Here is a 26,662-nt window from a genome sequence, read left to right on the forward strand (position 1 = left end):
ACGTGCGCATGCAGGTGTGGAAAGTCAGCTGAGCACCCGAATGCCAAGGCACGCTCCCAAATCGGGAGGTGTTTCGCTGAGGATCTGGCGGGGGGTGCTGCAGGAGAGGTCTTCTCCCTCCTCAGTCCCCAGCTCCTCTCCTCAAGCACCTGCTGATAAACCCTAGCTGTGACGCACGGACGCCTGATCTCAAGGTGAAGCTGCTCCGGGCGGTGGGATCAGCCAGCCAGCAAACGCGGTATTAGGATGTGCTGAAGGCACACAGGAAAAGTGCCGCGTCGGTGTCCACATTTGGGAGAACGTTGTCCAGAACCGTCCCCAGCGCAGGGCTGTAACCCACGAGGGGGTGGAGCAGTTTGAGAGGTCCCACCACAGTGCAGACAAGAGGCAGAGAAGAGGAAGAGAAAGTCAAAAACCGCCCTGCGCCCCTCCAGCAGCTCCTAACCCCTGCCCCTTCCTTCATGAGATCTGCGGCTCCAGAACGGGGCCGATCAGCCATCAACGGACTTGCAAACAGGCGGGTGACATGAAGCCGTCCCGCTCCTCACCGAGTGACCGCCCGGAGAGAGTGCGGGGGACTCCAAGTTTGGACAACTGCGTCCACTCCGGAGTTGCTTTTCCTGCTATGCCTTTCGCTGCTGGTCCCTTAGCACGTAACAACATGCACAACAGGCATGCCCAGGCACCCCGTGACTGATGTACAGTGTGACCTACAGCTCCTCACACTGCACCCTGGAACTTGACCCTGCTTCTTTTATGTCTTGGGGCTCACCCTGAGATGTGCACGTGTCCATCCGTGTGGTGCGGAAGACGCACGCTGTCAGACAGGCGTTCGGCAATGCTCCCAGGACTGCGCCAATGACTTAAAATGCCAGAAACGCCTCGGGAGGTGTTCTGAGTGCTGAGGCGCGCATGTCTGGATGGTGCTCCCAGGTAATGACGACACCTGGCCCTGGCACAACACTTCACAAACATCAACCCATTCTCACAAGGACCAGGAGGGAGGCTCACTGATTCCTTCTCACAGAGGAGGAAACCAAAGCACGCAAAGGCAAAGTGACTTGCCCAAGGTCACACAGCAAGGCAGTGGCAGAGCCATGAACAGAACCCAGGAGTTCCTGCTTAACCCACACTCCTGTATGTAGACTGGGACCCAAAGCCCGTCCTCCAGAGGGGTCCCTGGGTAAAACTCAGGGGACTGGCACCTTTTGAAATTAGCTGATTGGCCTGAATTAGGCAAAAGACACCTATTGGCTGATCAATGGCCTACGCATAGAGAACTGTTTACCTCTTTCTAGCCCTTAGGGGAAGAAGAAATGCTGGCAGCAAGTTCACCTTGCAGCAGTGTCAGCAGAGACCAGAGACTGATAGCGTTGTGAGGAATGAACTCCGGAGGGGGCCACAAGTGCGTGGCAGGGTTGAAGCTTGCATGGTTGCACTGTGCTGCAGAGGACAGAGTGTGCACTTCCTTGTTCTGGACTGTCAGTACCTGCATCGGCGTTCTGAAAAGTGCAGCCAAAGCCCCAACACATCCGTCTGTTTGAGGTCCCCTGAAGAGCCTCACTTACCCCAAAGGAACCTGTGTTTCACACCTGTTTCTCATCCAGATGGTGGAAAGCTGCAGCCAGTTTATTCATGCTGATGTGTTGCACCTGCAGCCAGGCTGTGCTGGAGCTGGAGGCTGAGGGGTGCTGTGGCCAGGCTCAAGGAGGGCTGGCTGGAGTTCCAGAGAACCTTCAAGTTCTTGTTTGTGCATGTGTCCAGATCACAGGTTGGGAGGGAAACAGCCCAAGATAAGGCCCATAAGAAATGTCACATCTGCAGGAAAGAAGTGCTACTTCTGTTTGCGATGTGCACTTTGCAGCTAGTGGAGAGCAAAGGCCAGAAAAACACCGCGAGGACAGGATCTCTTGGTAACATCTATCAGCATGGGGCAGCTTACAGGAAGGGAGGCAACGGCTCCAGGTGATTCACCTTTTCCTTCTCAAGGAGATCCCAGCTACACATTTTCAACCAAGCTCTCTGCTGGGCCGACAGCGGATGCAGGCAAGGAGAAGGGAACTGTTAGCAAATGGCCAAAAGTTACCGCAGGCAAACGTGGTCACAACATGCCTATTCATACACACCACTGCCCGCTTGTCACTTCAGGATCCAGTTCCACAGTGTCCCCATCGAGTCTGATTGTGCAACCTACAAGCGGCCTCTCATGAGGGCCCATGCAACCACACTGCCTGGCTAGCCCCGGAAGGCAGGAAACGATGGCTTTCCTTTGGCCTGGTTACCAGCTATACCACAAATCACTCAGCCCCACACCAGCCCAGCTGTTAACTGTTCGGAGGCACAGTACTGGGCTTTAATAGGCAGCAGCAATGGGCTCAAGTAGCCAGAGACGACTTCTAGAGAAATGTGCCTTTCACAAGTGACGTCCGGCAGGGACTCCAGCTGTTTGCAGGCTCTGTCATGCTCAGACTAGGACCCAACCTTGACCTCCCTGTCTGGGTGCACTGTGGGACATTTCATCCTCTGACTTCTCTTCATTTCTACCAACTTCCAGGACCATTTGGGAGCTCGGCCCTTCTCGGCCTTTCCAGACTGAGCGCTCCAGCTGGCTTCCTCTGCTCCTGTTCTGCCCAAGAGTCGGTCTTCTTCCGGCCCCCCAGGATAGAGGTGGAATGCACAGGAGATCAGGTCAATGTTTCTTGGCTCCAGTCACCTAATGTGGCCCGGACTTTATGAATGGTTAATTCCCCTGGTCACAAGGCAGGTGCTGGACGCCTCTGGCTCCAGTGTCTGCTGCTACTGTGACACAGAGATCTCATATAAGCTCACAATTTGTTTTAAAACAGACAGAGAGCAAACAACAGACGCACTTGGGAATTCAGTTTCAGCTGCCTCTTCTCTTCCTGTCTCTGGCTACAGGCAGGCATCTCTATCTGCCCCTGCTTCCCAGTGCATAGAGGCTTCTGCTGTGGGAAAGATGCCAGTGGGCAGAACAACAGTTTGGCAGAAGAGGAGACATTGTGGTGTCCGGGCAGAGGCAGTTCCAAAAGTGTAAGTACAGGGCACAGCACACACGGAGCCAGCAGAAACCCTGACTCTGGTGCTTTTTGTGTAATGCATAGCAATGATTACTAATGGCTCTGGTGTCCGATCCCAGACTTACAAGGTCTCAGAACGAATTGTAGCCAAAAGACGCAGGACCTGCAACAGTCTGGTGTGACTGATGCGAACTCAGGACCAGCCTGTACCTGAACAGCAGTGCCAAGTGAGGGGGTTTGCTCACAGGTGGCTCCCAGCTCCCAAGAGATCAGCAATTCCTGCAACGCTGCATCCACGCTATTTGGAAGGTCAAGAGGCTCAGATTCTCTGTAACAAATGGAGCCGGAAGGGCCCGGGGGAATCAGGAGACAGGTTTCCCAGCGCGGACTGGGAGTGGGTCCATCTCGCACAGTCGTAGGCCCTTGGTAGAAGGGTGAGGGCCTATGAGAAACTGGAGACGCTGCCACCTTCACTAGGCAGTGATGGAGTTTGACAGATGGACACAGTTTTACTGAATGCTGAAGAAGAAGAAGAACTCGAGAAAAGTTGCTTGAAACACAGCACTGATGTTACACGATCTTCTAGACGGTACAAATAGAACTTTACGCTAACAATATCTCCCACGTGCGCCTTCTCCAGCTAGCACTGCCTGACGGCTGCACACAGTGACCACTGGCGAGGGCAGCTGGCCTTGGGGACCAGCTGGCTTCACGAGTGCTCCCAGGCTGGCCAGCTGAACAAGGGATGGAGGCAGGTGCGCAGTCCACCTGCTTCCACCCTGCGCTAACTCGGGCATGCTTTGAACCGAGCCCAAGCGTTCCCAAGCCTTCCCCTGAGCTGGGCAGCCAGGCTGGTCCTGGAACCTGGACGTGAAACTTTCAGAGCACTTTGGTCTCTGCCCAGGGTTGATGGGGCGCTGGCTCCACACCAGCAAAGAAGGGGCTAAGGTGAAAAGAGAAGCCTGTTGGCTGTAGCAGGCTGTGTCTGCTGGTCAGGAACACAGCCTGGGGTGGAACCGGGCTGCAGCCTTGACCCAAGCGGGAGAGCAGGCACCTGACAGACAGTGCAGGGAGCTGTCCAGGGAAGAAGCAGCGCAGCTCAAGAGAACAGAGACCTCAGCTGCTGGTGAGGGGAGGTGGTGGGCTGGCTCCCCCCAGCCACTGTGGGAGGTCGCAGCCAGACCAGCGGAGACGCTGATGGGACCCTGGCAGGGGAGCAGGGCTGTGATTTGGCCGGAGGCTAAGCCACAAAGGAGAGGTGCTGCTGGCGTTCCCATCTGGTGAGAGAGGGCCCACGCAGCCAGTGAGTGAGGCCCCGGGTGGTGTGACCGCAGGGCGGGGTGCAGAGAGCGGCGAGCCAGTTCCCCAGGTGAGCCATGCGGAGGCGCTCCTGGATTCGAACCTCAGCGCGTGAGCTCCTGGCAGCACAAAGGCCATTCTTCCGGTGCCTCCTTCGTAGCCCCCACCGGCGCCGTGCGCCGGTGCATCAGGCTTCCTAGTGCACCGCAGAAATGGGCGCCGCGCCTCCCTGCTTGTCCGCTTTCTCCCGAGCTGTCAGCACCCGCTTGTCCCTCGTGCCACGCACTGCGGCCTTACTCCCTGCCACGCACGCACGCACAATGGGACCGCACGCTAGGCCTGGGCCGTCCCTAGTCCTCAAGCAGGATGTGCAGGGTGCTGGCCTGGGGTGCTTGTCCACAGCACAGGGCCCAGTTTCACTGGGGGGCCTTAAACTGGAGGCCGAGTTTACAAAAGCATCTCACACCTCTCCGCAGGATGCTCCTGCTCTGTCTCCACCGCCCCCCATGCTAATGCCTGGCACAAAGAGAGGGGGAGAAATGGCCCCCAATGCCGGCATGACTCCCCGAGCGCATTCTGAGTCGATGGCATGCGTGACCCGGCCTCCCTGAGGATACAAGTTCTAGGCTGGGAAAAAAGGGGGGAGGGTGTTGCAGCTCGGATGTGCAAATCTCTGCTGGTGAGGGGAACTGACAGAGCCCCCGGCGGGTTGGCAATTTGTGAGCCGAGGAGCAGCTGCAGAGGTGTGTGGCTTATTTCAAACAGCGACGTATTACTGGCAGGGCCCTCCCGCTGCCTGCAGACAGCTCGGCAAACAGAAGGAGCCAAGGCGATCTGCGCAAAATTCACTGCCAATTATTTCCTAACGTCAGAGCTTGCTTTCCTCTGGGTACCCCGCGAGCACCTGACACACCGTACTTCTCAAAACGCCCCGGGAAGTGAGGTCCCAGCTTTACAGAGGGGAACTGCGGCTCGCTGCTATGGCCCAGCTCACCAAAGGCATTTCCGCTCCTAACCTCGACTGGAACCAGTGGGAATTAGGAGCCTCAATTCCTTCGCCAGTCTAGGTTTAAGACAAGTGATTTGCCCAGGTTACAGAGGCAGCCTGGGGCAGAGCTGGAGCTGAAACCAAATCACCAGGCGTCGCCTTCCCTACCTTAGCCTGAGAGGTTCACAGCCCGGGGGCTGGGAGCAGGGGCCATGGGGCTGGCAGCAAAGTGGAGGGGAAGCGCAGTGAGAGGAGAGGGGATTCCCAGTGCCCCGGTACGGAGGGAAACAGCTAACCCCGGCTTTGCCACGAAGCCCCTTTCAGTGAGCGCTGCGCGGCGGGGATGGGAGCTCAGTACAAACGCTGGCACCTGTCTGGTGTCTGGACTGCACTTCCTCGCTCCCACATTCATTCCACACAAAGCTCCTTTCTAGGGGCCTGATCCCGAATCCCTTGTTAAAACAAAGCTCTTGGAAAAGCCGGCGGGAACCCAGCCAGCCAGCGGCTCTGGCCCTACCACGCATGAGCGTTTGGCAACCTTGCGCCATACCACGTGGCGTTGCGTGCCGGAGCAGGGCGCGAGCGCAGTGTCCAAGCCCAGCTCCACTGAGCTAATGCAGCGAGCCCCAGAGAGCTGACTTCATAAGGCCGAGCGGCTCCAAAGCTATTAGGGGAATGGGGAGGGAGAGGAGAAGCTGAAATGGAGAAGGAGAGAGTCAGGGAGGGGGAGAGGAGGGAGCACAGACAAGCAACAGAACAAAACAGCCCATAAATCATGAGAAGCTGCTGAAATACCAGAACAGATGACCCCATAGCTTGGCCATTGTTCCTGAGCCACGGCTTAACGCGCTCCCAGTCGAGACAAAGTGCCTCCAGGCTTCTCCCAGCGCGGTGCCTGCCCCATTCCGGCGGGGCCTGCGCTGCTCAGTGTGATCCGAGGCCCAGGCCGCTTCTGCCTGCAGGAGCTGGCCACCCCATTCCCATTCATCTCCTGGCCTTCAGGCACCTCACCTCCCAGCCTGCTTTGAGAAATCTCAGGTGACAGGAACCACCTCACCAGTCCCAGGGTTAACCAAGGTACCTGCACATGCCCCAGACCCACATGTCCAGCCTGATCCCCTCTCCACTTATCCAGGGCTGTTGTACCATCCCTACACACACACACACACACACACACACACACACACACTCTCTCTCTCTCATTATTTCTTTTCCTCTCCATAGCTGAGGCCTTCTTGGGAGCTTGAAAATGAAACTGGCCTAAGTCTTGGCTCACTAAACCTCATGAAAGCCAGGAGAAAATCTGCCGAAAACAAGAGAGAGACGCTGGTGTAAGAGAGAGGGGAATCAGACTCTCGTTGTCAGTGTTGTCCTTCTCTGTTTGCAGCTAGGCCTCTTTTATCGCTGGCTTCAAAAGGAACAGCTAGTAATTAACAGGGTTCTTTAATTGTTTAGCTCTTGCCGAGTTGGTTGGTGAAGGGATTGCTATCAGGTCAGGAGTCATTTCTTAATATCCCACTGGACCTTAGGTTAGTCAAATGAAATTAAAGTCAAATAGAAATGGAAATAAATCCAAGCAGCTAATTTACTGTTTATAGGAGTGAGTCTCAATCTTATCAGTTCAGAAACAGACAAATGATTCCTCCTCCCACTTGCCGCGCTGTCCAAGCTTCTGCAGCTGTCGCAGACTGGACAGTCTGGCTGTGGGAGGGGGCGCTGCTAGCTGGACAGAGGTGGTAGTTTTTGCCGCACTATATGACACTGAAAACATACTCACTTGCATGGTGAGGGTGAGTTACTTGTGTGGGGGGGGGGTCAACGCCCTGCAAGGGAATGCTCAAACCCAAAGAGAAAGTCACCGCATCACCCAATTTGAAACTGTGCCATAAAAACATAACGATTCAAAGCTTATTGCTTTCGAATCAGCCCTTCCGGATTGGGCCTGAGCTACCTCGGCTACTTGCTAATCATAAAGCAATCGCACCTGATTCCTCTGAGGTGCCTGGAAAGGAGCTGGTACCGCAGAGGCATGCAGCCCCAACCAGGAGGCTCTGGGATGCCCTGGGCAAAAGCAGACACAGTACCACGAAGGGCACCAGAGTGCAGAGGGAACACAGCTGCCTCATTTAGGCCCAGTCCACACCACAGCTTCAGGCTCAGCTCTGTCAGCCAGAGACTAGTGCTTTGGGGGTGCTAGCTCTGCACAGCCCTCGTGCTCAGGGAGTGCACAATCAGCCAGTCCACAGGGCTCTTCCTTGTCATGCCAGGGCTGGATTCTTCCAGCTCTAACTAAGCTTTGACATCTAAGTTTCTTTATTAGCCTCGCTGGACAAACGGGGGCAACTGAGGAACAGAGATTAAGGGACTTATCAATGCACAGTCAGGACCTGAGCCCAATCTCCTGTGCTTCCAGCCACGAGACGAGGCCCTTTAACGGCTTGCAGGGGTTGCCCGAAGGCAGAGCAGAGGGAAGTGGGAAAGTACGGCATGTAGAGGATTTTCACTGACGTGGCTGAGAATAAGCCGTTCTCCCAATTTGAGAAGAAGTGGCGAGAGGAGGGAGGAAAGTGGTTAGAAAAAAGTACCTAAAGGGAAAGAAACTGAGAAGAGAGATATGCCACAGAGCCAGAGGTAAGGGCAGGAAAGGAAAAGCTGAGAGGGAAGACAAGCAGGAAGACGCTGAGTTTGAAGAAAGAGCCACGTAACAGAGTGGAAGAGATGAGCATGACTTAGTGAAAGACGAACCAAAGCAAATGGATCTGAGAGATGCAAGCTGGGAGCACATCCAAAGGAGAATTGAAGGAGTGGAAGCTGGGACAAAGGCTCTAGAATATCTGAGCAAGTCCCCGGCAAGAGGCCGTTAAAGGGACACGTTGAACACAGACATGGTTACGAGTTGAAAGCTGGTTACGAGATGATGCAAAATAGAGGAAATAACCCTGCAAAGAGTTAAGGGTGATCTGTGGCCAAGGCAGAAAACTGGTGTTCGTGGAAGTGTTCAAATCTCAGAAATCTCAAATGTTGTCACTGCTGGGTTTGTCTACACCAGTGTTTCTTAAACTCCGATTCACAGAGCACCCGTTCATTGCTATGATACCCCGCTACATTACTGCAGTTTGGTTTTGCTGTCTATGTTGGTGCTTTTTGTCGTAGATGTTTTTTGTTTTGGTCTGACGACAGTTCTTTTAAAGAAAATTTTCATAGGCCCTTACTAGTCTTTAACAAAGAGATCTTTTCTCCACCATGTTGTTTGCTCACTAGAGTTAAACAGGTGTTTCAAACCAAGAGAAATCAAGGAGCTCCACACACTCTCACTGAAAATGCCTGTGTCACTCCAGTGCCCTGCTTTCCCTCTCTTGCAGCCTGTGAGGCCCTGATCTTACCATTTCTCCAGCTGCCCACACCGTCTTCCAGCACACCAGATTCCCCACTTCTAACATCAGAAAGAAGCAGGGAAAGAATTGTTTTTAACACCATAACACTGTCTGGCCTCCTGTATCTATCTTACAAAAGCCGAGACATGGCTATTCCACTCCCTGCATCACCCCTCCCCTCCGTACATCAGCTAGCCCCATACCCAGTCTGCCCTCTGAGGCACGAAGCATTGGGCTCAGCCAGGGGCAAGCTCGCAGACGAGAAGGACCGATGGTCTGAGGCAGTATGGCCCTGAACAGAAGGGACTTTGTGGGACCAGCTTAAAAAAATAGCCTAAGAAGTCTAATAATGAAGGACTTATTTTAGTAAATAACGTATGAATGAAATGAGTGTTTTCTCTATACTTCACTCCCCCTTGCCCGCCCCACTTTTTTTTTTAACAAGTGGAACATAGCAGGCGTCGCGTAGCTACAGCTACATCAGGAGCAGAAGCCTTGCTTCCTTGCTTGTGAGAGTACATAGATATGTGCTGCCTAAACGAAGGGGGTACGGTGCCCCAGGGCCAGCTCGGACTGCTGGTGTTTTACATCTCCAGGACGCAGGGCAGGACTCGGGGGAGGGGAGAGTGAGGTAGGTTCTGGACCCTTCTCAGACAGCGACTGCCTGTGTGACCCTGGGGGCTCATGGCTGAGGGGCAGGCATTGAAAGATGCTTAGGTGCCCAGTGGGATTTTCCAAAGCATCTGGGTGCTGAGCTCCAGTTGAAATCACTGAGGTTTAGAAAGGTAAAGTCCCTTGAGCACCATCCCTCTCTTGCAGGCTCAGTTTCTGACTGATTTTCAAAGGCGCTAAATGTTTGCTGCCCCCACTGGGGGTGTTGAGTAACTCCGGAAATCAGGCCCCAAATGAGTTTTTCAAATTAGCGGCCTTCAAGATTGGAAAGTTTTGGCTTCAGCCTCTCGCAGCCTCATTTTCCAGACACAGAAGCCAAGGATGACAAGACGGAGAACTGTGAGCTATAACCAGTGGTTTGCACAAGTGCCGCGAGATGCAGTATAAGACGCTTGCTCATGGACCCCCGCTGCCTGGGGCGGTACCTACCCACACCAAAAAGAGCCCACCACGTGGATTTACAAGTGCACACGAGGGCTTTGTGCAAAAACCAAGGAATGTGAATGGACATTCCTAAGTGCTAACAAGGTGGGTTCCAGTCCTGCAAAGACAACTGCAGACCCCAAGAAAAAATGGGGGAACTAATGGAATGATGACATCACAAAAACCAAACAGGCAACTATCCCCTTTGCTGGGCCTGGCTTTAGTGTCCAATGCGGGCGACAGACGAGGACGTTACCCCCACGTATGGGCCACGTTGTCAAAGGGCCACCCACATTTCCGTCTCCACTGGCAGCAGTGTGTGTCCACACCCCTGTGCACCCACTTTTCCATCACTGACCTCAGTGCGCAGGTGAAGGGTTTAAAATGCTCTGATCTCCACGGGCCTATCTGAGGATCTCTCACCAGTGCACGTCAGCTCTAGTGCGGAACAGGGGGCACGCGGGGTGTCTGCACAGGCGCACCGAAGCTGCTCTTTGGAACCTGGGTCTGTCTGTGTACGCAGGACAGCGACAAACGCTTTCCTGACAGCTGCCTGGCTGGGAGTGGGACTTTGAGGGTGTTTATGGACACACACTTTGCTCCCGTTCTGGTTGGCCATGCAGCAGTGGACTGGCGTCAAAGTGACCAGCTTTGGCTGGTGTTGGGTACAAATCACGTTCAGGCTGAACGCCGGGGCAGGGAAATACCATTACCAATGTTGAAATTACCGGGGGAGCAGAGGGAAGCAGAACTGTGCCCAACCTGTCCCAAACGAGGGGGCCACCCTCAGCTGAAAACCCCTTCTTAAGTCAGGGTCTCGAAGGTCAGAGCCCTGGGAGAGCAAGGAGGGTGAGGACAGGCGTTCCAGCCCTTCCCTAGGGTCTTCCCGGGACTAGTTTAAACCCTCGCCCCCCACACACCCGTAGTTCAAAGAATGAGGCGAACAGGGTTCCTTAGGCACCTCTTTGTTAAGTTAAATGCTGGATCAGAGCTAAGCTCCCCTGTGGTGGGACTGTGTTTCTGCTCTGCCTCCTGAGAGCGAAACACCACTGATTGCTGGAATCCCTTGAGGTGGGGCAGGAGATCTGCCCAGCATGCAAAGAACTGAAAACGACTACAGCTTTGTCTAACTGGCAACCGCATGGCAAAACTTTTGTCATTCAGCGGTATTAAAACGACGCCCCCAACAAAAGACAGAAGTTCGAGCGTGAACAGTGCTGTGTCAAGAGGAACGCTCTGCTGCTGACAAACCCAACACCGCTCCTCGGGGGCGGAAGTATTTTGTCAGAAAAGGAGCTGACAAACAGTGACTGCGCTGACGGTCTTTTAGCAACATGGCTGTAGTGTAGACAATGCCTAAGACACACGCGCAGAGGTCACAGCAGAGAGGCGGGGGAAACAGGTGACTGACGGTAAGCTGGTGAATGAGTGCTTGGTGAGAGGGCAGGGCAGTGGGGTGCAAGATACAGCAAGAGCAGTGAACAGGTGGCCCACAGGGTGGCAGCGGAGAGGTGTGACGAGCAACCAGCAGGGCGGCTGATGGATGGGGTGGCAGGAGCGGTGAGCAGGCAGCCGGTGGGAGCAGCTGGGGAGTGGCCAGCAGGGTGGCTGGCAGAGAGGGGAGGAGAGCAAGTGCACAAGCAGGAGTGCGAGTACAGTGCCTCTGTACCCAACCTTCCACCCAGGGTGGGAGGTGAACTCTGCAGATGCCCCCTGAGCTCCGGGGCTGTCTTGAACAAAGCCATGGCGAGTGGGGTGCTGGGAAGGGTCAGGCACTGGAAGAGGATTTGTGGGTTTCTGTACTTAAGAACCCGAGGGGGAAAAGACCCAGCACAACCTACTTGGGGATGAGTCTTTTACTTGTGGCTTAGGGTCCCAGTTTGTGGCGTTTTCCTAGTTAATGACAAGTTACTTCCCTTCTGTTATTAAAAAGTTTCTTTTGTAGGCCCATGCTCTGTGCTTGTGAGTGGGGAAGCACGGCCTCGCACAGGTACCCAGGCTGGGGTGTGAATTTCCCAGGTTACTGGGTGGGGGGCTCAAACTGGTACTGTGTTGCATCAGTGGAAAGGAATCCCTAGATAGTGAATCCGGCTCTGGTTGCTGCTGGCTTCACCTGGCAGCAGGGTTACATATAGCTGAAAGCAAATTAAATTCTTGTACTGAAATAATATGCTTACTACAGCTTCCAGACTTCCTATTGAGCCAGAACAACAGTGGAAGCGGTTTAGCGGAAGACTGAAATAACCTACAAAGTCTTTACGACTGGGAGGGTCTCAATTATGGCTCTATGCAATAGATTTCTCCCCAGGAGGAGGTGTTACCGCATGATAGTATTCTTATGTGCATCCACAAGCTTGGCATAATTTGAGATTTTTTTAGTTATAATTTTGACCAATAACAGCGACACTTATTTTAATTTAAATTTTTACAATTATGCAAAATTACAGGGTTTGAGCCTTTTCTTCTATTTTTAATTATTTAAATTTCCACAGCTGTGGGAAATAATTGGAGGAGGTATCCACACAACTATTTAATGACAACAGATGTTGAGATTCAAAAAGTTAAAGCTCTATAACCATTACAATATAAATTGCCAACAGCACGTCAAAGCATACTAAGTACATGTCCTTACATCACAGTTCTCAAGCAGGATTTTTCTTACTGTAAATTTCAATTACGGATGGGATTATTTTTGTCACTTTGTGCGTGTGGTGAAGCCAGTGTTTGCTGACACTTACCAATAGCATGGGCATTGGTCTAATCTAATCCGTCTAAGCTTCTGCATAAGGTAACGTCTATCATCTTTGAGAGCTGTCATGAGTTACTGATGAGAGAGGTCAGACCATGCTCAGGAAGGAAGGAAGTTGGAATGCTGTGCTCTCTTAGCCCTCTTTCTGTGTACCCTTAACGACTGAACACTAGAGATTGGTAAATTTCTTTGGACAAAATATTTTTTCAGAAAAAAAAAAAATTCGAGCTTCGGCAACACTGAAACGCTTCATGGGATTCAGGCCAATGTTGCTGAATTGTTCCAGGTGATACCCCCAAGCACTCCAGGACTTTGAAAGAAAAATCCAAATGTTCTTTTGGCATTTTTCTAAATGAAATATTTTAAATTTTTGGTTCAAAATGACTTTGTTTTGAAACCTCCTTTAGTTTGATTCAAACCACGACCCACTCTGTTTAGATGTTTTGTTTCACCCCAAACAATTTGCTGGTGTTTGGACTTTCCATGTATTTTCATTTGGGAGCTGCCCCAACACAATCCTTCCCCCGCCCCAATGACAGGCAGGTCCCATTGGTCACACTGCTCGATGGAACACTTGTGAACGTGAGCCTTGCAAAAAGAAGAGGAAGAAGGAAAGTGCCTGGTTGTGATGCCTGAGGACGGGTGCCGCAGGAAGACAAAGGACCTCAGCCTAGAGGCCTGGAAGAACAAGAAGGGGAACCACTAGCTACACCTGTACACATGGAGTTAGTGCTCTCCCACAGCCTCCCTGGCGTGGCCTCCCCTACTGAGAAACGGCTTGCCGGGTGCTACCGACTGCTGCCACCGCTTTGCTCTGGCAAGGCTGGGAGTGAGGCCATGCCTGATCTCTGGGGTCTGACACGGTGGGTGGAGAAGAAGTGGTCTCGGCACACCTCTGCAGGGAGGAAGGTGTACGAGAGCCGCAGGTGTCACAAACTCTTGGATGCAAAGGTGACTGGAGGATGATGGGTACACTCAAGTGAGGTTCCAAGCAGCTACTCTCACCCCTGACAGGTGGAATGACATTAGAAACATTCTCATGCTGAGCCACAGAGCATCTATCCATGGTCTCCAAAGTGGCTGCCTTTGCCCAGTTCTTCCTGAAGTCCTCATTAAGGGTTTATTTCCAGGCTCCCTCACAAAACCCCGTGAAATATTATCATGTATTATTGCTACCGGGATATCTTTGCAGAAAGTGCTTTGCAAACAAACATGAGACAGCTGGCTTCCCTCTCCACCCCAGCACTGACAGCTGAAACCGAAATACGCTCCAGAGCTAAAACAGAAACTTGGTAAGAATTAAACGGTTAAAGTGACCAGCAAAGGTGGTGGTGGGAATTGGGCTTCTCCCTTGTTTGCTTCTCTGCGATGGAAAAAGAATGGCTGGGCTGCTTTGGGGGGTTGTTTTTTTGGTTTATTCATAAGAAGTTCAGGGCTGTTCTAGTTTGGAAGATTGCACAGTGGTTGCAGGACTGCTGGAATGATGACATCCGAAGAGCTGAGAGAGAGAAGGAGGAGCCACTGGGAGGAGCAGGTATTGTTAGTTAGGTTGTTGAAAACTCTTTGAGTTTTGTTAATATTTAATGTTGATGCCTAATTGTTCAGCTCCCTCTCTTCTTCTGGTAAGGACTTAGGGCTTAGAATAAATGGCCCAGAGAGTGCCGGCAAAAGCAGGGGAGAAGAGACTTGACCTCCCTGACATTTTGAAGGATTTTTTTTAAAGTTCTGATTGTCTGTATCCAGCCCAGGATTTCTTTTTTTTCAAAAAAGGCCCAATTCCCCTCTAGAGAAAACCTTTCCTGCACGCTGAGAGCACTGAGCAATGACTGGCCCCAAGACTCTCTCATCAAGACACACAAACCGGGGACAAGTTATTTCAATCTCAGGCTGGGGCTGCAGTCTGGGAATAAAACTGACAGCTTAGCTCAAGCACTGCACACGAGTCTCAGGGTCAGGGGCATCACACCTAGAGACCCCCACAATACCACCACTTTGAACAGACCGAACATGTCTCACCCAAAGATCCCAAAGCACTTTGCAGAGGGAGGCAAGGATCCTGAGCCTCCTTTTGCAGAGGGGGAAACGAGGCACCGTGAAGTCACTTACCCAGAGCAAGCCCGTGACAGAGCTAGGAATAGATCCCAGGACTCCAGACACCCCGTACCGTGCTCTAACCATCAGACAACCCTGCCTCCCACAAGCGCAGCCCGCTCCAGTTTATAGGCCTGAGGTACGTGGGCTGGCTGACAAGGTGCCAGATGTACTGATCCCCTGACAGCTGGGGAAGGAGGCTGGACCGACCCCGCATGCAGAACCGAGGCGTGGAAGCCATGGGCATGTGCCTTCAGCTTCCTGTTCCACCCGCAGAGGGTGTCTGAATGCACAGGGGTCGAGAGGCTGTGCACACGAGGGGAGCACTGCCTGGCCTGGTGTCTTGGCTTCTCTTTCGCTCCCGCTGGAGGACTCGGTGCTGCAGCCTGGATCCCTTGGTTTGCAATAACACTGCGGAGGTGGTTTATTCACTCACCGTTAACGAAAAGTTCTTGCTGAAGCTGTACCCGCCCCACGTAGCTGGCACTCACCGGCGGCCTCCCCCCGCACAGGAGAGAGACTCGTAGACAGGCCGGGACGCAGGGCTGGCTCCTGACCTTGCCAGGCTTCCCCAAACTCGTTCTAGCCCCGCAAGCTCCCTCTCCCCACATGGGCAGGGAACCAGCTTCCTCCGGCACCTTTAATCGACCCTGTCCTGCTCTGTGGCCCATCCTGGGAAGGACCAGCAGTTCTCTGTGCTACGGCCCTTAACCCCTGTGGTCAACCTTTGCCTCCCATGCTACTGGGCTAGTCTCTGCCCGACACGCTACAGGGGCCTGTGGGCTTGGGGTCGTCTCTGCCTGACATGCTAGATAGGTTTGTGGGAGCATCCTTAGGGGCGGGGGTAAGTGTCTGCCTGATATGCTGCAAGGGGTGGGTGTGTGTGTGTGTGTGTGTGTGTGTGCGTACCTGACACGCTACAAAGGCCTGCAGGGGGTTGTCTCTGCCTGACACGCTACAGGGGCCCGCTGGGGTGGGGTATGCCTGGCAGTGGGAGGAGCCGGGGGGTCACTCTGGCTCCCGTGCTAGGACTGAGCAGACCTATGATGGGTGAATCCCCTCTGCCTGACACTGGACAGGGTCTCGGCAGGGGGGCACGTCAGCCCACCTCACGCTCTGGAACGGCCAGCCAGGGCGCCCCTCGGCCTCGCATCACTGGGGAGGAGCCTGAGATCCCAGGGAGCGGCCCGGCACTGCTGGGAGAGCAGAGGCACCCCAGACCAGAGCTGCCAGTGCCTCTCTGTGGGGGGTGGATGGGGAGGCGTCTCGTCCAGTGACGGGCAGGGTGTGAATGGGTAGCGCACCCCCCCGAACGCCCCAAGATGGCTCAGTGCTAACAGACAACAGCGTCTGCGGGGCGGCCAGACAAGCCCAACGAGCTCCCAGCTTTGCGGTGATCCCAGCAGGAAGCTGAGGGATGGGGCGCAAAGCTGCTGTCCTCTCCGCCCAGCCCAGCAGCTCTTACCATTCAATGCTCAGAGCCCAGGGACGGAAGGCAGGCAGCTCGGCTGAGGCATGCTCAGCTCTCCTCCTCTTCTCCTGCTTCTGCTTAACTGACAAGCGGTGGGCAAACTTAGAGAGGCTGTTCTCCGACCTGGGAGGGGGAAAGGACAGGCATTAACTTCCCTGCGCACCTCAGGGGCCAGGGTGAAGAGAGATGCTCACAGGAGGCAGGGGTGAAGAAGCAGGAGGCTCAGAGCAGTGGTATGGAGCAGCAAGAGCTCTAGAATTGATTTAGCAGGACAAATCCTCTCGCTGGCACCCACCCAGCCCTACCAATGCCAACAGCAGTGCCCAGGGATCATGGAGGAGCAGGTCTTGGATCCACAGCATCAGGCATGGCACTACCTACCTGGACACCTGCCGAGAGTAAGAGCTGTTCCTCCAGTCCCTACCCAAGAGGGGAGAGCAGGCAGAGTTTGCAATACAACAGCAAAGTAAGAGGATGTGTTACTGAGCCCCGTCTGCAGCAGCAGGAGCGTAGCTAAATCAGAGTGCAAGAGCACGGTGAGCAAGATGCACCCTTAGCTGGAGAGTGACTGCAGCTCAGCAGCAGAGAAATCCTTCTCACCACTGACAGGCTGCAGCCCTGACAGCAGGAGGTCCCAGTGCAGCACCCCCTGCAGCTTCCTGCTCAGGCAGAAAGGACTCTGCGCAGAGCCAATGTTTTGCTCCAGTGTCCGTCTGGAGAGGTCCCAGGATGGCAAAGGGATGGAAGCTGGCTGCTCTGGGCTGAGCAGGTCCCAGGGTGGCAAAGGGAAGGAAGCTGGCTGCTCTGGGCTGAGCAGGTCCCAGGGTGGCAAAGGGAAGGAAGCTGGCTGCTCTGGGCTGAGCAGGTCCCAGGGTGGCAAAGGGAAGGAAGCTGGCTGCTCTGGGCTGAGCAGGTCCCAGGGTGGCAAAGGGAAGGAAGCTGGCTGCTCTGGGCTGAGCAGGTCCCAGGGTGGCAAAGGGAAGGAAGCTGGCTGCTCTGGGCTGAGCAGGTCCCAGGGTGGCAAAGGGAAGGAAGCTGGCTGCTCTGGGCTGAGCAGGTCCCAGGGTGGCAAAGGGAAGGAAGCTGGCTGCTCTGGGCTGAGCAGGTCCCAGGGTGGCAAAGGGATGGAAGCTGGCTGCTCTGGGCTGAGCAGGTCCCAGGGTGGCAAAGGGATGGCAGCTGGCTGCTCTGGGCTGAGCAGGTCCCAGGGTGGCAAAGGGAAGGAAGCTGGCTGCTCTGGGCTGAGCAGGTCCCAGGGTGGCAAAGGGATGGAAGCTGGCTGCTCTGGGCTGAGCAGGTCCCAGGGTGGCAAAGGGATGGCAGCTGGCTGCTCTGGGCTGAGCAGGTCCCAGGGTGGCAAAGGGAAGGAAGCTGGCTGCTCTGGGCTGAGCAGGTCCCAGGGTGGCAAAGGGAAGGAAGCTGGCTGCTCTGGGCTGAGCAGGTCTAAGGGTGGCAAAGGGATGGAAGCTGGCTGCTCTGGGCTGAGCAGGTCTAAGGGTGGCAAAGGGAAGGAAGCTGGCTGCTCTGGGCTGAGCAGGTCTAAGGGTGGCAAAGGGAAGGAAGCTGGCTGCTCTGGGCTGAGCAGGTCTAAGGGTGGCAAAGGGATGGAAGCTGGCTGCTCTGGGCTGAGCAGGTCCCAGGGTGGCAAAGGGAAGGAAGCTGGCTGCTCTGGGCTGAGCAGGTCCCAGGGTGGCAAAGGGAAGGAAGCTGGCTGCTCTGGGCTGAGCAGGTCCCAGGATGGCAAAGGGAAGGAAGCTGGCTGCTCTGGGCTGAGCAGGTCCCAGGGTGGCAAAGGGATGGCAGCTGGCTGCTCTGGGCTGAGCAGGTCCCAGGATGGCAAAGGGATGGAAGCTGGCTGCTCTGGGCTGAGCAGGTCTAAGGGTGGCAAAGGGATGGAAGCTGGCTGCTCTGGGCTGAGCAGGTCTAAGGGTGGCAAAGGGATGGAAGCTGGCTGCTCTGGGCTGAGCAGGTCCCAGGGTGGCAAAGGGAAGGAAGCTGGCTGCTCTGGGCTGAGCAGGTCCCAGGGTGGCAAAGGGAAGGAAGCTGGCTGCTCTGGGCTGAGCAGGTCCCAGGGTGGCAAAGGGAAGGAAGCTGGCTGCTCTGGGCTGAGCAGGTCCCAGGATGGCAAAGGGAAGGAAGCTGGCTGCTCTGGGCTGAGCAGGTCCCAGGGTGGCAAAGGGAAGGAAGCTGGCTGCTCTGGGCTGAGCAGGTCCCAGGGTGGCAAAGGGATGGAAGCTGGCTGCTCTGGGCTGAGCAGGTCCCAGGGTGGCAAAGGGAAGGAAGCTGGCTGCTCTGGGCTGAGCAGGTCTAAGGGTGGCAAAGGGAAGGAAGCTGGCTGCTCTGGGCTGAGCAGGTCCCAGGGTGGCAAAGGGATGGAAGCTGGCTGCTCTGGGCTGAGCAGGTCCCAGGGCGGCAAAGGGATGGCAGCTGGCTGCTCTGGGCTGAGCAGGTCCCAGGGGTGGCAAAGGGATGGCAGCTGGCTGCTCTGGGCTGAGCAGGTCCCAGGGTGGCAAAGGGAAGGAAGCTGGCTGCTCTGGGCTGAGCAGGTCCCAGGGCGGCAAAGGGATGGCAGCTGGCTGCTCTGGGCTGAGCAGGTCCCAGGGTGGCAAAGGGAAGGAAGCTGGCTGCTCTGGGCTGAGCAGGTCCCAGGGTGGCAAAGGGATGGAAGCTGGCTGCTCTGGGCTGAGCAGGTCCCAGGGTGGCAAAGGGAAGGAAGCTGGCTGCTCTGGGCTGAGCAGGTCCCAGGGTGGCAAAGGGATGGCAGCTGGCTGCTCTGGGCTGAGCAGGTCTAAGGGTGGCAAAGGGAAGGAAGCTGGCTGCTCTGGGCTGAGCAGGTCCCAGGGTGGCAAAGGGAAGGAAGCTGGCTGCTCTGGGCTGAGCAGGTCCCAGGGTGGCAAAGGGAAGGAAGCTGGCTGCTCTGGGCTGAGCAGGTCCCAGGGCGGCAAAGGGAAGGAAGCTGGCTGCTCTGGGCTGAGCAGGTCTAAGGGTGGCAAAGGGAAGGAAGCTGGCTGCTCTGGGCTGAGCAGGTCTAAGGGTGGCAAAGGGAAGGAAGCTGGCTGCTCTGGGCTGAGCAGGTCTAAGGGTGGCAAAGGGAAGGAAGCTGGCTGCTCTGGGCTGAGCAGGTCCCAGGGTGGCAAAGGGAAGGAAGCTGGCTGCTCTGGGCTGAGCAGGTCCCAGGGTGGCAAAGGGATGGAAGCTGGCTGCTCTGGGCTGAGCAGGTCCCAGGGTGGCAAAGGGATGGCAGCTGGCTGCTCTGGGCTGAGCAGGTCCCAGGGTGGCAAAGGGATGGCAGCTGGCTGCTCTGGGCTGAGCAGGTCCCAGGGTGGCAAAGGGAAGGAAGCTGGCTGCTCTGGGCTGAGCAGGTCTAAGGGTGGCAAAGGGAAGGAAGCTGGCTGCTCTGGGCTGAGCAGGTCTAAGGGTGGCAAAGGGAAGGAAGCTGGCTGCTCTGAGCTGAGCAGGTCCCAGGATGGCAAAGGGAAGGCAGCTGGCTGCTCTGGGCTGAGCAGGTCTAAGGGTGGCAAAGGGATGGCAGCTGGCTGCTCTGGGCTGAGCAGGTCTAAGGGTGGCAAAGGGATGGAAGCTGGCTGCTCTGGGCTGAGCAGGTCCCAGGATGGCAAAGGGATGGCAGCTGGCTGCTCTGGGCTGAGCAGGTCCCAGGATGGCAAAGGGATGGCAGCTGGCTGCTCTGGGCTGAGCAGGTCTAAGGGTGGCAAAGGGAAGGAAGCTGGCTGCTCTGGGCTGAGCAGGTCCCAGGGTGGCAAAGGGATGGCAGCTGGCTGCTCTGGGCTGAGCAGGTCCCAGGGTGGCAAAGGGAAGGAAGCTGGCTGCTCTGGGCTGAGCAGGTCCCAGGGTGGCAAAGGGAAGGAAGCTGGCTGCTCTGGGCTGAGCAGGTCCCAGGGTGGCAAAGGGAAGGAAGCTGGCTGCTCTGGGCTGAGCAGGTCCCAGGGTGGCAAAGGGAAGGAAGCTGGCTGCTCTGGGCTGAGCAGGTCTAAGGGTGGCAAAGGGAAGGAAGCTGGCTGCTCTGGGCTGAGCAGGTCCCAGGGTGGCAAAGGGATGGCAGCTGGCTGCTCTGGGCTGAGCAGGTCCCAGGGTGGCAAAGGGATGGCAGCTGGCTGCTCTGGGCTGAGCAGGTCCCAGGGTGGCAAAGGGAAGGAAGCTGGCTGCTCTGGGCTGAGCAGGTCCCAGGGTGGCAAAGGGAAGGAAGCTGGCTGCTCTGGGCTGAGCAGGTCCCAGGGTGGCAAAGGGATGACTGAGCACTGGCTGCTCTGGGCTGAGCAGGTCCCAGGGTGGCAAAGGGATGACTGAGCACTGGCTGCTCTCCCCCAGTGCTGCCTGTCTCACTGCTGCTAGATGCTCAGTGCTCAGCAGCGCCTGCAGAGAGCCACACCAGCAGACAGGAAAGGCACATATGCCACCTCTGCCACAACCGCCCTCCCACCTACAGAGAGCCCAGAGCCGGGCACATCCCAGCCTGGGACTGGAAACAGCCATGCAGTGTTCACCGGGGGCGGGGGTGCTGATCTGGAAGTAAGTCCGTGGGGGAGACGTTCCCGAATAGCGAATAGTACGTGTGTCAGCCTGTAGGGTCAAGGGCTGAACCTGTCAACACCAGCCACGTCCCTCCTCCACGTGGATGGAAAGTGCAAGCTGGGGCTGTCGCCGCCCAGCCATTTTAGAGACCAGCTCCTCTGAGATGTGCCTGCTACAGCACAGCCCCTGGGAATTCCCAGCTCCCAGACACCCCGCATCCCTCTGCCACCAGCGCCAGGACCCCCTGCATCCCCTCCACTCTGCTACAGCCCCCCGGATCCCCCAGCGCCAGGAACCCCTGCATCCCCTCCACTCTGCTACAGCCCCCGGATCCCCCAGCGCCAGGACCCCCTGCATCCCCTCCACTCTGCTACAGCCCCCCGGATCCCCCAGCGCCAGGACCCCCTGCATCCCCTCCACTCTGCTACAGCCCCCCGGATCCCCCAGCGCCAGGACCCCCTGCATCCCCTCCACTCTGCTACAGCCCCCCGGATCCCCCAGCGCCAGGACCCCCTGCATCCCCTCCACTCTGCTACAGCCCCCCGGATCCCCCAGCGCCAGGACCCCCTGCATCCCCTCCACTCTGCTACAGCCCCCCGGATCCCCCAGCACCAGGACCCCCATGTCCCCGCTGCTACCTGACAGCCCCTGGGATCCCCCAGCGCCAGGACCCCTGCGTCCCCTCTGCTACCTGACAGCCCCCGGGATCCCTCAGCGCCAGGACCCCCTGCGTCCCCTCCACTCTGCTACAGCCCCCCGGATCCCCCAGCACCAGGACCCCCATGTCCCCGCTGCTACCTGACAGCCCCTGGGATCCCCCAGTGCCAGGACCCCCTGCGTCCCCTCTGCTACCTGACAGCCCCTGGGATCCCCCAGCACCAGGACCCCCTGCATCCCCTCCACTCTGCTACAGCCCCCGGGATCCCCCAGCACCAGGACCCCCATGTCCCCGCTGCTACCTGACAGCCCCTGGGATCCCCCAGCGCCAGGACCCCCTGCATCCCCTCCACTCTGCTACAGCCCCCCGGATCCCCCAGCACCAGGACCCCCTGCATCCCCTCCACTCTGCTACAGCCCCCGGGATCCCCCAGCACCAGGACCCCCTGCATCCCCTCCACTCTGCTACAGCCCCCCGGATCCCCCAGCACCAGGACCCCCTGCATCCCCTCCACTCTGCTACAGCCCCCCGGATCCCCCAGCACCAGGACCCCCTGCATCCCCTCCACTCTGCTACAGCCCCCCGGATCCCCCAGCGCCAGGACCCCCTGCATCCCCTCCACTCTGCTACAGCCCCCAGGATCCCCCAGCACCAGGACCCCCATGTCCCCGCTGCTACCTGACAGCCCCTGGGATCCCCCAGTGCCAGGACCCCCTGCGTCCCCTCTGCTACCTGACAGCCCCTGGGATCCCCCAGTGCCAGGACCCCCTGCGTCCCCTCTGCTACCTGACAGCCCCTGGGATCCCCCAGCACCAGGACCCCCTGCGTCCCCTCCACTCTGCTACAGTCCCCCGGATCCCCCAGCGCCAGGACCCCTGCGTCCCCTCTGCTACCTGACAGCCCTCAGGATCCCTCAGCACCAGGACCCCCTGCATCCCCTCCACTCTGCTACAGCCCCCCGGATCCCCCAGCGCCAGGACCCCTGCCTCCCCTCTGCTACCTGACAGCCCCCGGGATCCCTCAGCACCAGGACCCCCTGCATCCCCTCCACTCTGCTACAGCCCCCCGGATCCCCCAGCGCCAGGACCCCTGCCTCCCCTCTGCTACCTGACAGCCCCCGGGATCCCTCGGCGCCAGGACCCCCTGCATCCCCTCCACTCTGCTACAGCCCCCCGGATCCCCCAGCGCCAGGACCCCTGCCTCCCCTCTGCTACCTGACAGCCCCCGGGATCCCTCGGCGCCAGGACCCCCTGCGTCCCCTCTGCTACCTGACAGCCCCCCGGATCCCCCAGCGCCAGGACCCCCTGCATCCCCTCCACTCTGCTACAGCCCCCCCGGATCCCCCAGCACCAGGACCCCCTGCGTCCCCTCTGCTACCTGACAGCCCCCGGGATCCCCCAGCACCAGGACCCCCTGCATCCCCTCTGCTACCTGACAGCCCCCGGGATCCCCCAGCACCAGGACGACCATGTCCCCGCTGCTACCTGACAGCCCCTGGGATCCCCCAGCGCCAGGACCCCCTGCGTCCCCTCTGCTAGCTGACAGCCCCTGGGATCCCCCAGCACCAGGACCCCCTGCGTCCCCTCTGCTACCTGACAGCCCCCGGGATCCCCCAGCACCAGGACCCCCTGCATCCCCTCTGCTACCTGACAGCCCCCGGGATCCCCCAGCACCAGGACCCCCATGTCCCCGCTGCTACCTGACAGCCCCTGGGATCCCCCAGCGCCAGGACCCCCTGCGTCCCCTCTGCTAGCTGACAGCCCCTGGGATCCCCCAGCACCAGGACCCCCTGCGTCCCCTCTGCTACCTGACAGCCCCTGGGATCCCCCAGCGCCAGGACCCCCTGCGTCCCCTCCACTCTGCTACAGGCCCCCGGATCCCCCAGCGCCAGGACCCCCATGTCCCCTCTGCTACCTGACAGCCCCCGGGATCCCCCAGCGCCAGGACCCCCTGCATCCCCTCTGCTACCTGACAGCCCCTGGGATCCCCCAGCGCCAGGACCCCCTGCATCCCCTCCACTCTGCTACAGCCCCCCGGATCCCCCAGTGCCAGGACCCCCATGTCCCCTCTGCTACCTGACAGCCCCCGGGATCCCCCAGCACCAGGACCCCCTGCATCCCCTCTGCTACCTGACAGCCCCTGGGATCCCCCAGCGCCAGGACCCCCTGCATCCCCTCCACTCTGCTACAGCCCCCCGGATCCCCCAGTGCCAGGACCCCCATGTCCCCTCTGCTACCTGACAGCCCCCGGGATCCCCCAGCGCCAGGACCCCCTGCATCCTCTCCAGTCTGTTCCTCAGCCCCCGGGATGTCCTGACTCCGTGACACTACTGTGTCTCCTGAGCTACAATGCAGGCTCTGGGAACTCCACCTGGCTCCAAGGCTCAGCTCCCTAAACACGCCTAGGCAGAGAGAACCAGAAACCCAGCCTGGGGCACTGACGCAGAATGGCCAACTTCGCACCACGCAATCTCCACGCTCACGGGGTCACAGGGCACGTCAGGAGCGGCCTCAGCAGGGTTCCCAGAGGGGTCCCACTGCCAGTCTGAGCTTTTCCCTCTCTGCTTCGTTTTAAATCCTTGACTATCCCCAGATGGCAGCACCAAACCCACTGGCTCTGCCCGCACACAGCCTCTGCTGCTGTGACTCAGGCTTGGGGATTTGCTGCTTTCCCCACCTGCCAGCCCCCCCCCGGAAAAAGGGCTCTGCTGTCTAGTTCTGCTTGCACAACAGTAACAGCTTTCTCAAACTTCAGCCTGGTTCCCCAAGTGCCCCTCCACTGCCTTCCCCGGAGCCGCATCAGTACAGATGGGGGCCAAACGTGCGGAGCATGGGGCTGCAGAGGTGCAGCTCAGCGCTGAGTCTGTCCTGGGGAACTTTTGTTAGTTACATGCTGCTGAGCACTGACGAAGCGTGAGGCAGAAGAGACCCAGGTGGGCTGTCGCACCCCAGGTTAAGCCTGCATGGCCAAGTCCCAGCATCACAGCTGAAGCCTCCACCCTCCTGCTTGTAAACGGAGCACTAAGCACCAGTGCTGGGCATTTCAACCCCTGACATGTACTGCTTCATCGTTAGCACTTAAAGACTCACGTTGCACAAGTCGGTCCCTGCCCTAGTGAACCTGCAGTCTAACCAGACACAGCAAAGACAGGACACGTGGGGTGCAGCAGTCAGGAGACCAGCCCAAGCTTAGTGGGAGAGCTGAAAGCAGAGCACATGCTGCCTGACTCCCAGGCCAGCAGCCAATCTGCTGAGCCACCCTACTTCTCCAAGGCGGCGTCTCCCCCTCTAACAACAAGGCTGCAGCAAAGAGATGCAACGTCCTGTCCCAGCCTTGCTGTTCACAGGTTCTTCCCCACTTCCCTCTTCCTCTGCACTGTGTGCGGGGAGAGCAGGGAAGGGGACAAGAAGGAACTGAGGACACACAGCTCATGCAGAAGACCCAGGGCGGGTGGGAAGTCTGGGTGCAGAGTGTGACCTGCTTGGGACAGAGGTCCTGGCTATCTGCCACGTCCAAATGACAACCAGCCGCACAGATTCACCCAGCAAAGGAACAGACTCCGACCTGTTCACGTGTGTGTGTGCTGCAGCTGGAGCTCTCAGCCCAGGGTACAGGAGAGGCACAGCGGGTGCTAATAGCTTTTATTGGGCCAGCACGAGTGGGTGGAAGAGAGAAGCTGTCAGGCCACCCTGAGCCCTGCAGCAGGTCTCAGAAAGGGACTCCCAGTGCCATGGCACCCGGCCTTTTGCTGTGACCCTCTGCGTGTCTTTCCCAGCCCTGACGCAGAGCTCGCTGTGGCTTGGAAGCTTTTCCCTCGCTCCCAGAAGTTGCTCCAATAGAAGATCTCAGCCCCACACGCACACCTCACCTCTCTAACCTGCTCACAAGTTGGTGCACCTACATTTGTTTTAACTCAACATATTTCTCAACAAAAGGTACTTCTCTGAAATGGGAGCTCCCTGCCTCACTCTCTCTTGTACAATAACGCAGCAGATTGTGAATGGCAAGTGTTTTTTCAAGATATGTCTCAACCACAGACACCTTCAATGCATTAACTCGGGTTATTGATTTATTTTTAGCTTACAAATTGCTGTTGCTTGGGACAGGGAGGAGATGGTTTTGTTTTTTTTTGGATGGGAAAAACACCTCTGTAAATATCACCACTGGGAAAGAGACAGTCAGACCTTCTGGGGTCACTCTTTACCTTTTCAAAAAATCATTTGCTTTGATGTAAGGAGGGGGAGTTTGTCTTTTAAAAATAAAGCTTGGTCTCAGAGCAGAAGGAGATGCTGGGGAGAAGGCGTCGCATTAGGAATTAGCGAAGCATCTCATTAAGCCTGTCTAACAGAACGCAGCGCACAACCACCCGCGCTATCATTCAACCCGCTCCTTTGATCCCGTGTCAAAGCTCACATTGTAATGAGTAACATTTCAATCAGCTGCGGCTTGGTGAAGTGACCTCTCATCTCTCAGGCGATTTCCGTGTTCAGGGCTCGGGCAGGGAAAGAGGGAACGTGGACGTAGAAGTTGTGATGACCGTCAGAACTGGAAGGTTTGTGTCACACTCACACCTGGGGTAAAGCTGATGCATCTGCCTGGTAACTGTGCTGCATCGCACCCTGTTCTGTTCTGCTGCCTGCCGCCCCGGAGTCCCATGAGGAGCTGCTATCCTGTAGCACCCGCCCTCGCCTCCTCTCCCAGCTGTCCTCAGCATCCTCTGCTGACAGAGCACTCGATCCTCTGAGAGGCGGCGTGGTACTGAGCAGCCGCAGCCCCTCCTGCAGTCAACAGGGGTTGAAGACTTTAAGCACCTACCCGGAAACATCATCAGCTGCGGGGACTGGGCCCAAACAAGCACCGCTCAGGAAAGCCCCTGGAGATCACCTTCTAGCCCATGTCTGCCAGCCCAGGAGGGACCCTTACACTGGCGGGGGGGAGAGGGAGCGTGTTCCTGGGTTGAGAACAATGGGTTGGGGCCACACACAAGTGAGAAGAAAAAGCCCTCCCTGAGACACCTCACTGCCCTCACACTCAGGACCCTCTGGGGAGCGGGGGCGGGCAGAGGTTCGGGCATTCTCCAGGCTGGATTAATTCTTCTGGAGGCCCAGGGCTAGCAGTTTGTGTGGACCAAAAATGAGAGGTTCAGTGTGCAGGAGGGGGCTGTCAGGGAGCAAGATGGGGGTGCAGCATCTTGGGTGCAGGACCAGGCTGGGGTGGGGATGCAGGACCAGGCTGGGGTGGGAGGTGGGGTGCAGGACCAGGCTGGGGTGGGGATGCAGCACCTGGATGGGGTGGGAGGTGGGGTGCAGGAGCAGGATGGGGATGCAGGGTCTGGGCGTGAGTGGGATGGGTGCCTACTTGTCCAGTAC

General features: G+C 57.3%; 1 protein-coding gene across 4 annotated transcripts in view; it reads right to left on the reverse strand.

Annotated features, from left to right (window-relative positions):
- The window catches only part of LOC142021595 (ankyrin repeat and fibronectin type-III domain-containing protein 1-like), a 395,272-nt gene that overhangs the window by 38,206 nt on the left and 330,404 nt on the right, over positions 1–26,662 (reverse strand). For all 4 annotated transcript variants that reach the window (XM_075010621.1, XM_075010622.1, XM_075010624.1 and 1 more), the window contains one exon: positions 16,100–16,228. In XM_075010621.1, the coding sequence (XP_074866722.1) occupies positions 16,100–16,228 (129 nt within the window). The remainder of the gene's footprint in view (positions 1–16,099; positions 16,229–26,662) is intronic.

Source organism: Carettochelys insculpta, chromosome 16 (genome assembly GCF_033958435.1).
Source record: "Carettochelys insculpta isolate YL-2023 chromosome 16, ASM3395843v1, whole genome shotgun sequence".
Classification (NCBI taxonomy): Eukaryota; Metazoa; Chordata; order Testudines; family Carettochelyidae; genus Carettochelys; species Carettochelys insculpta.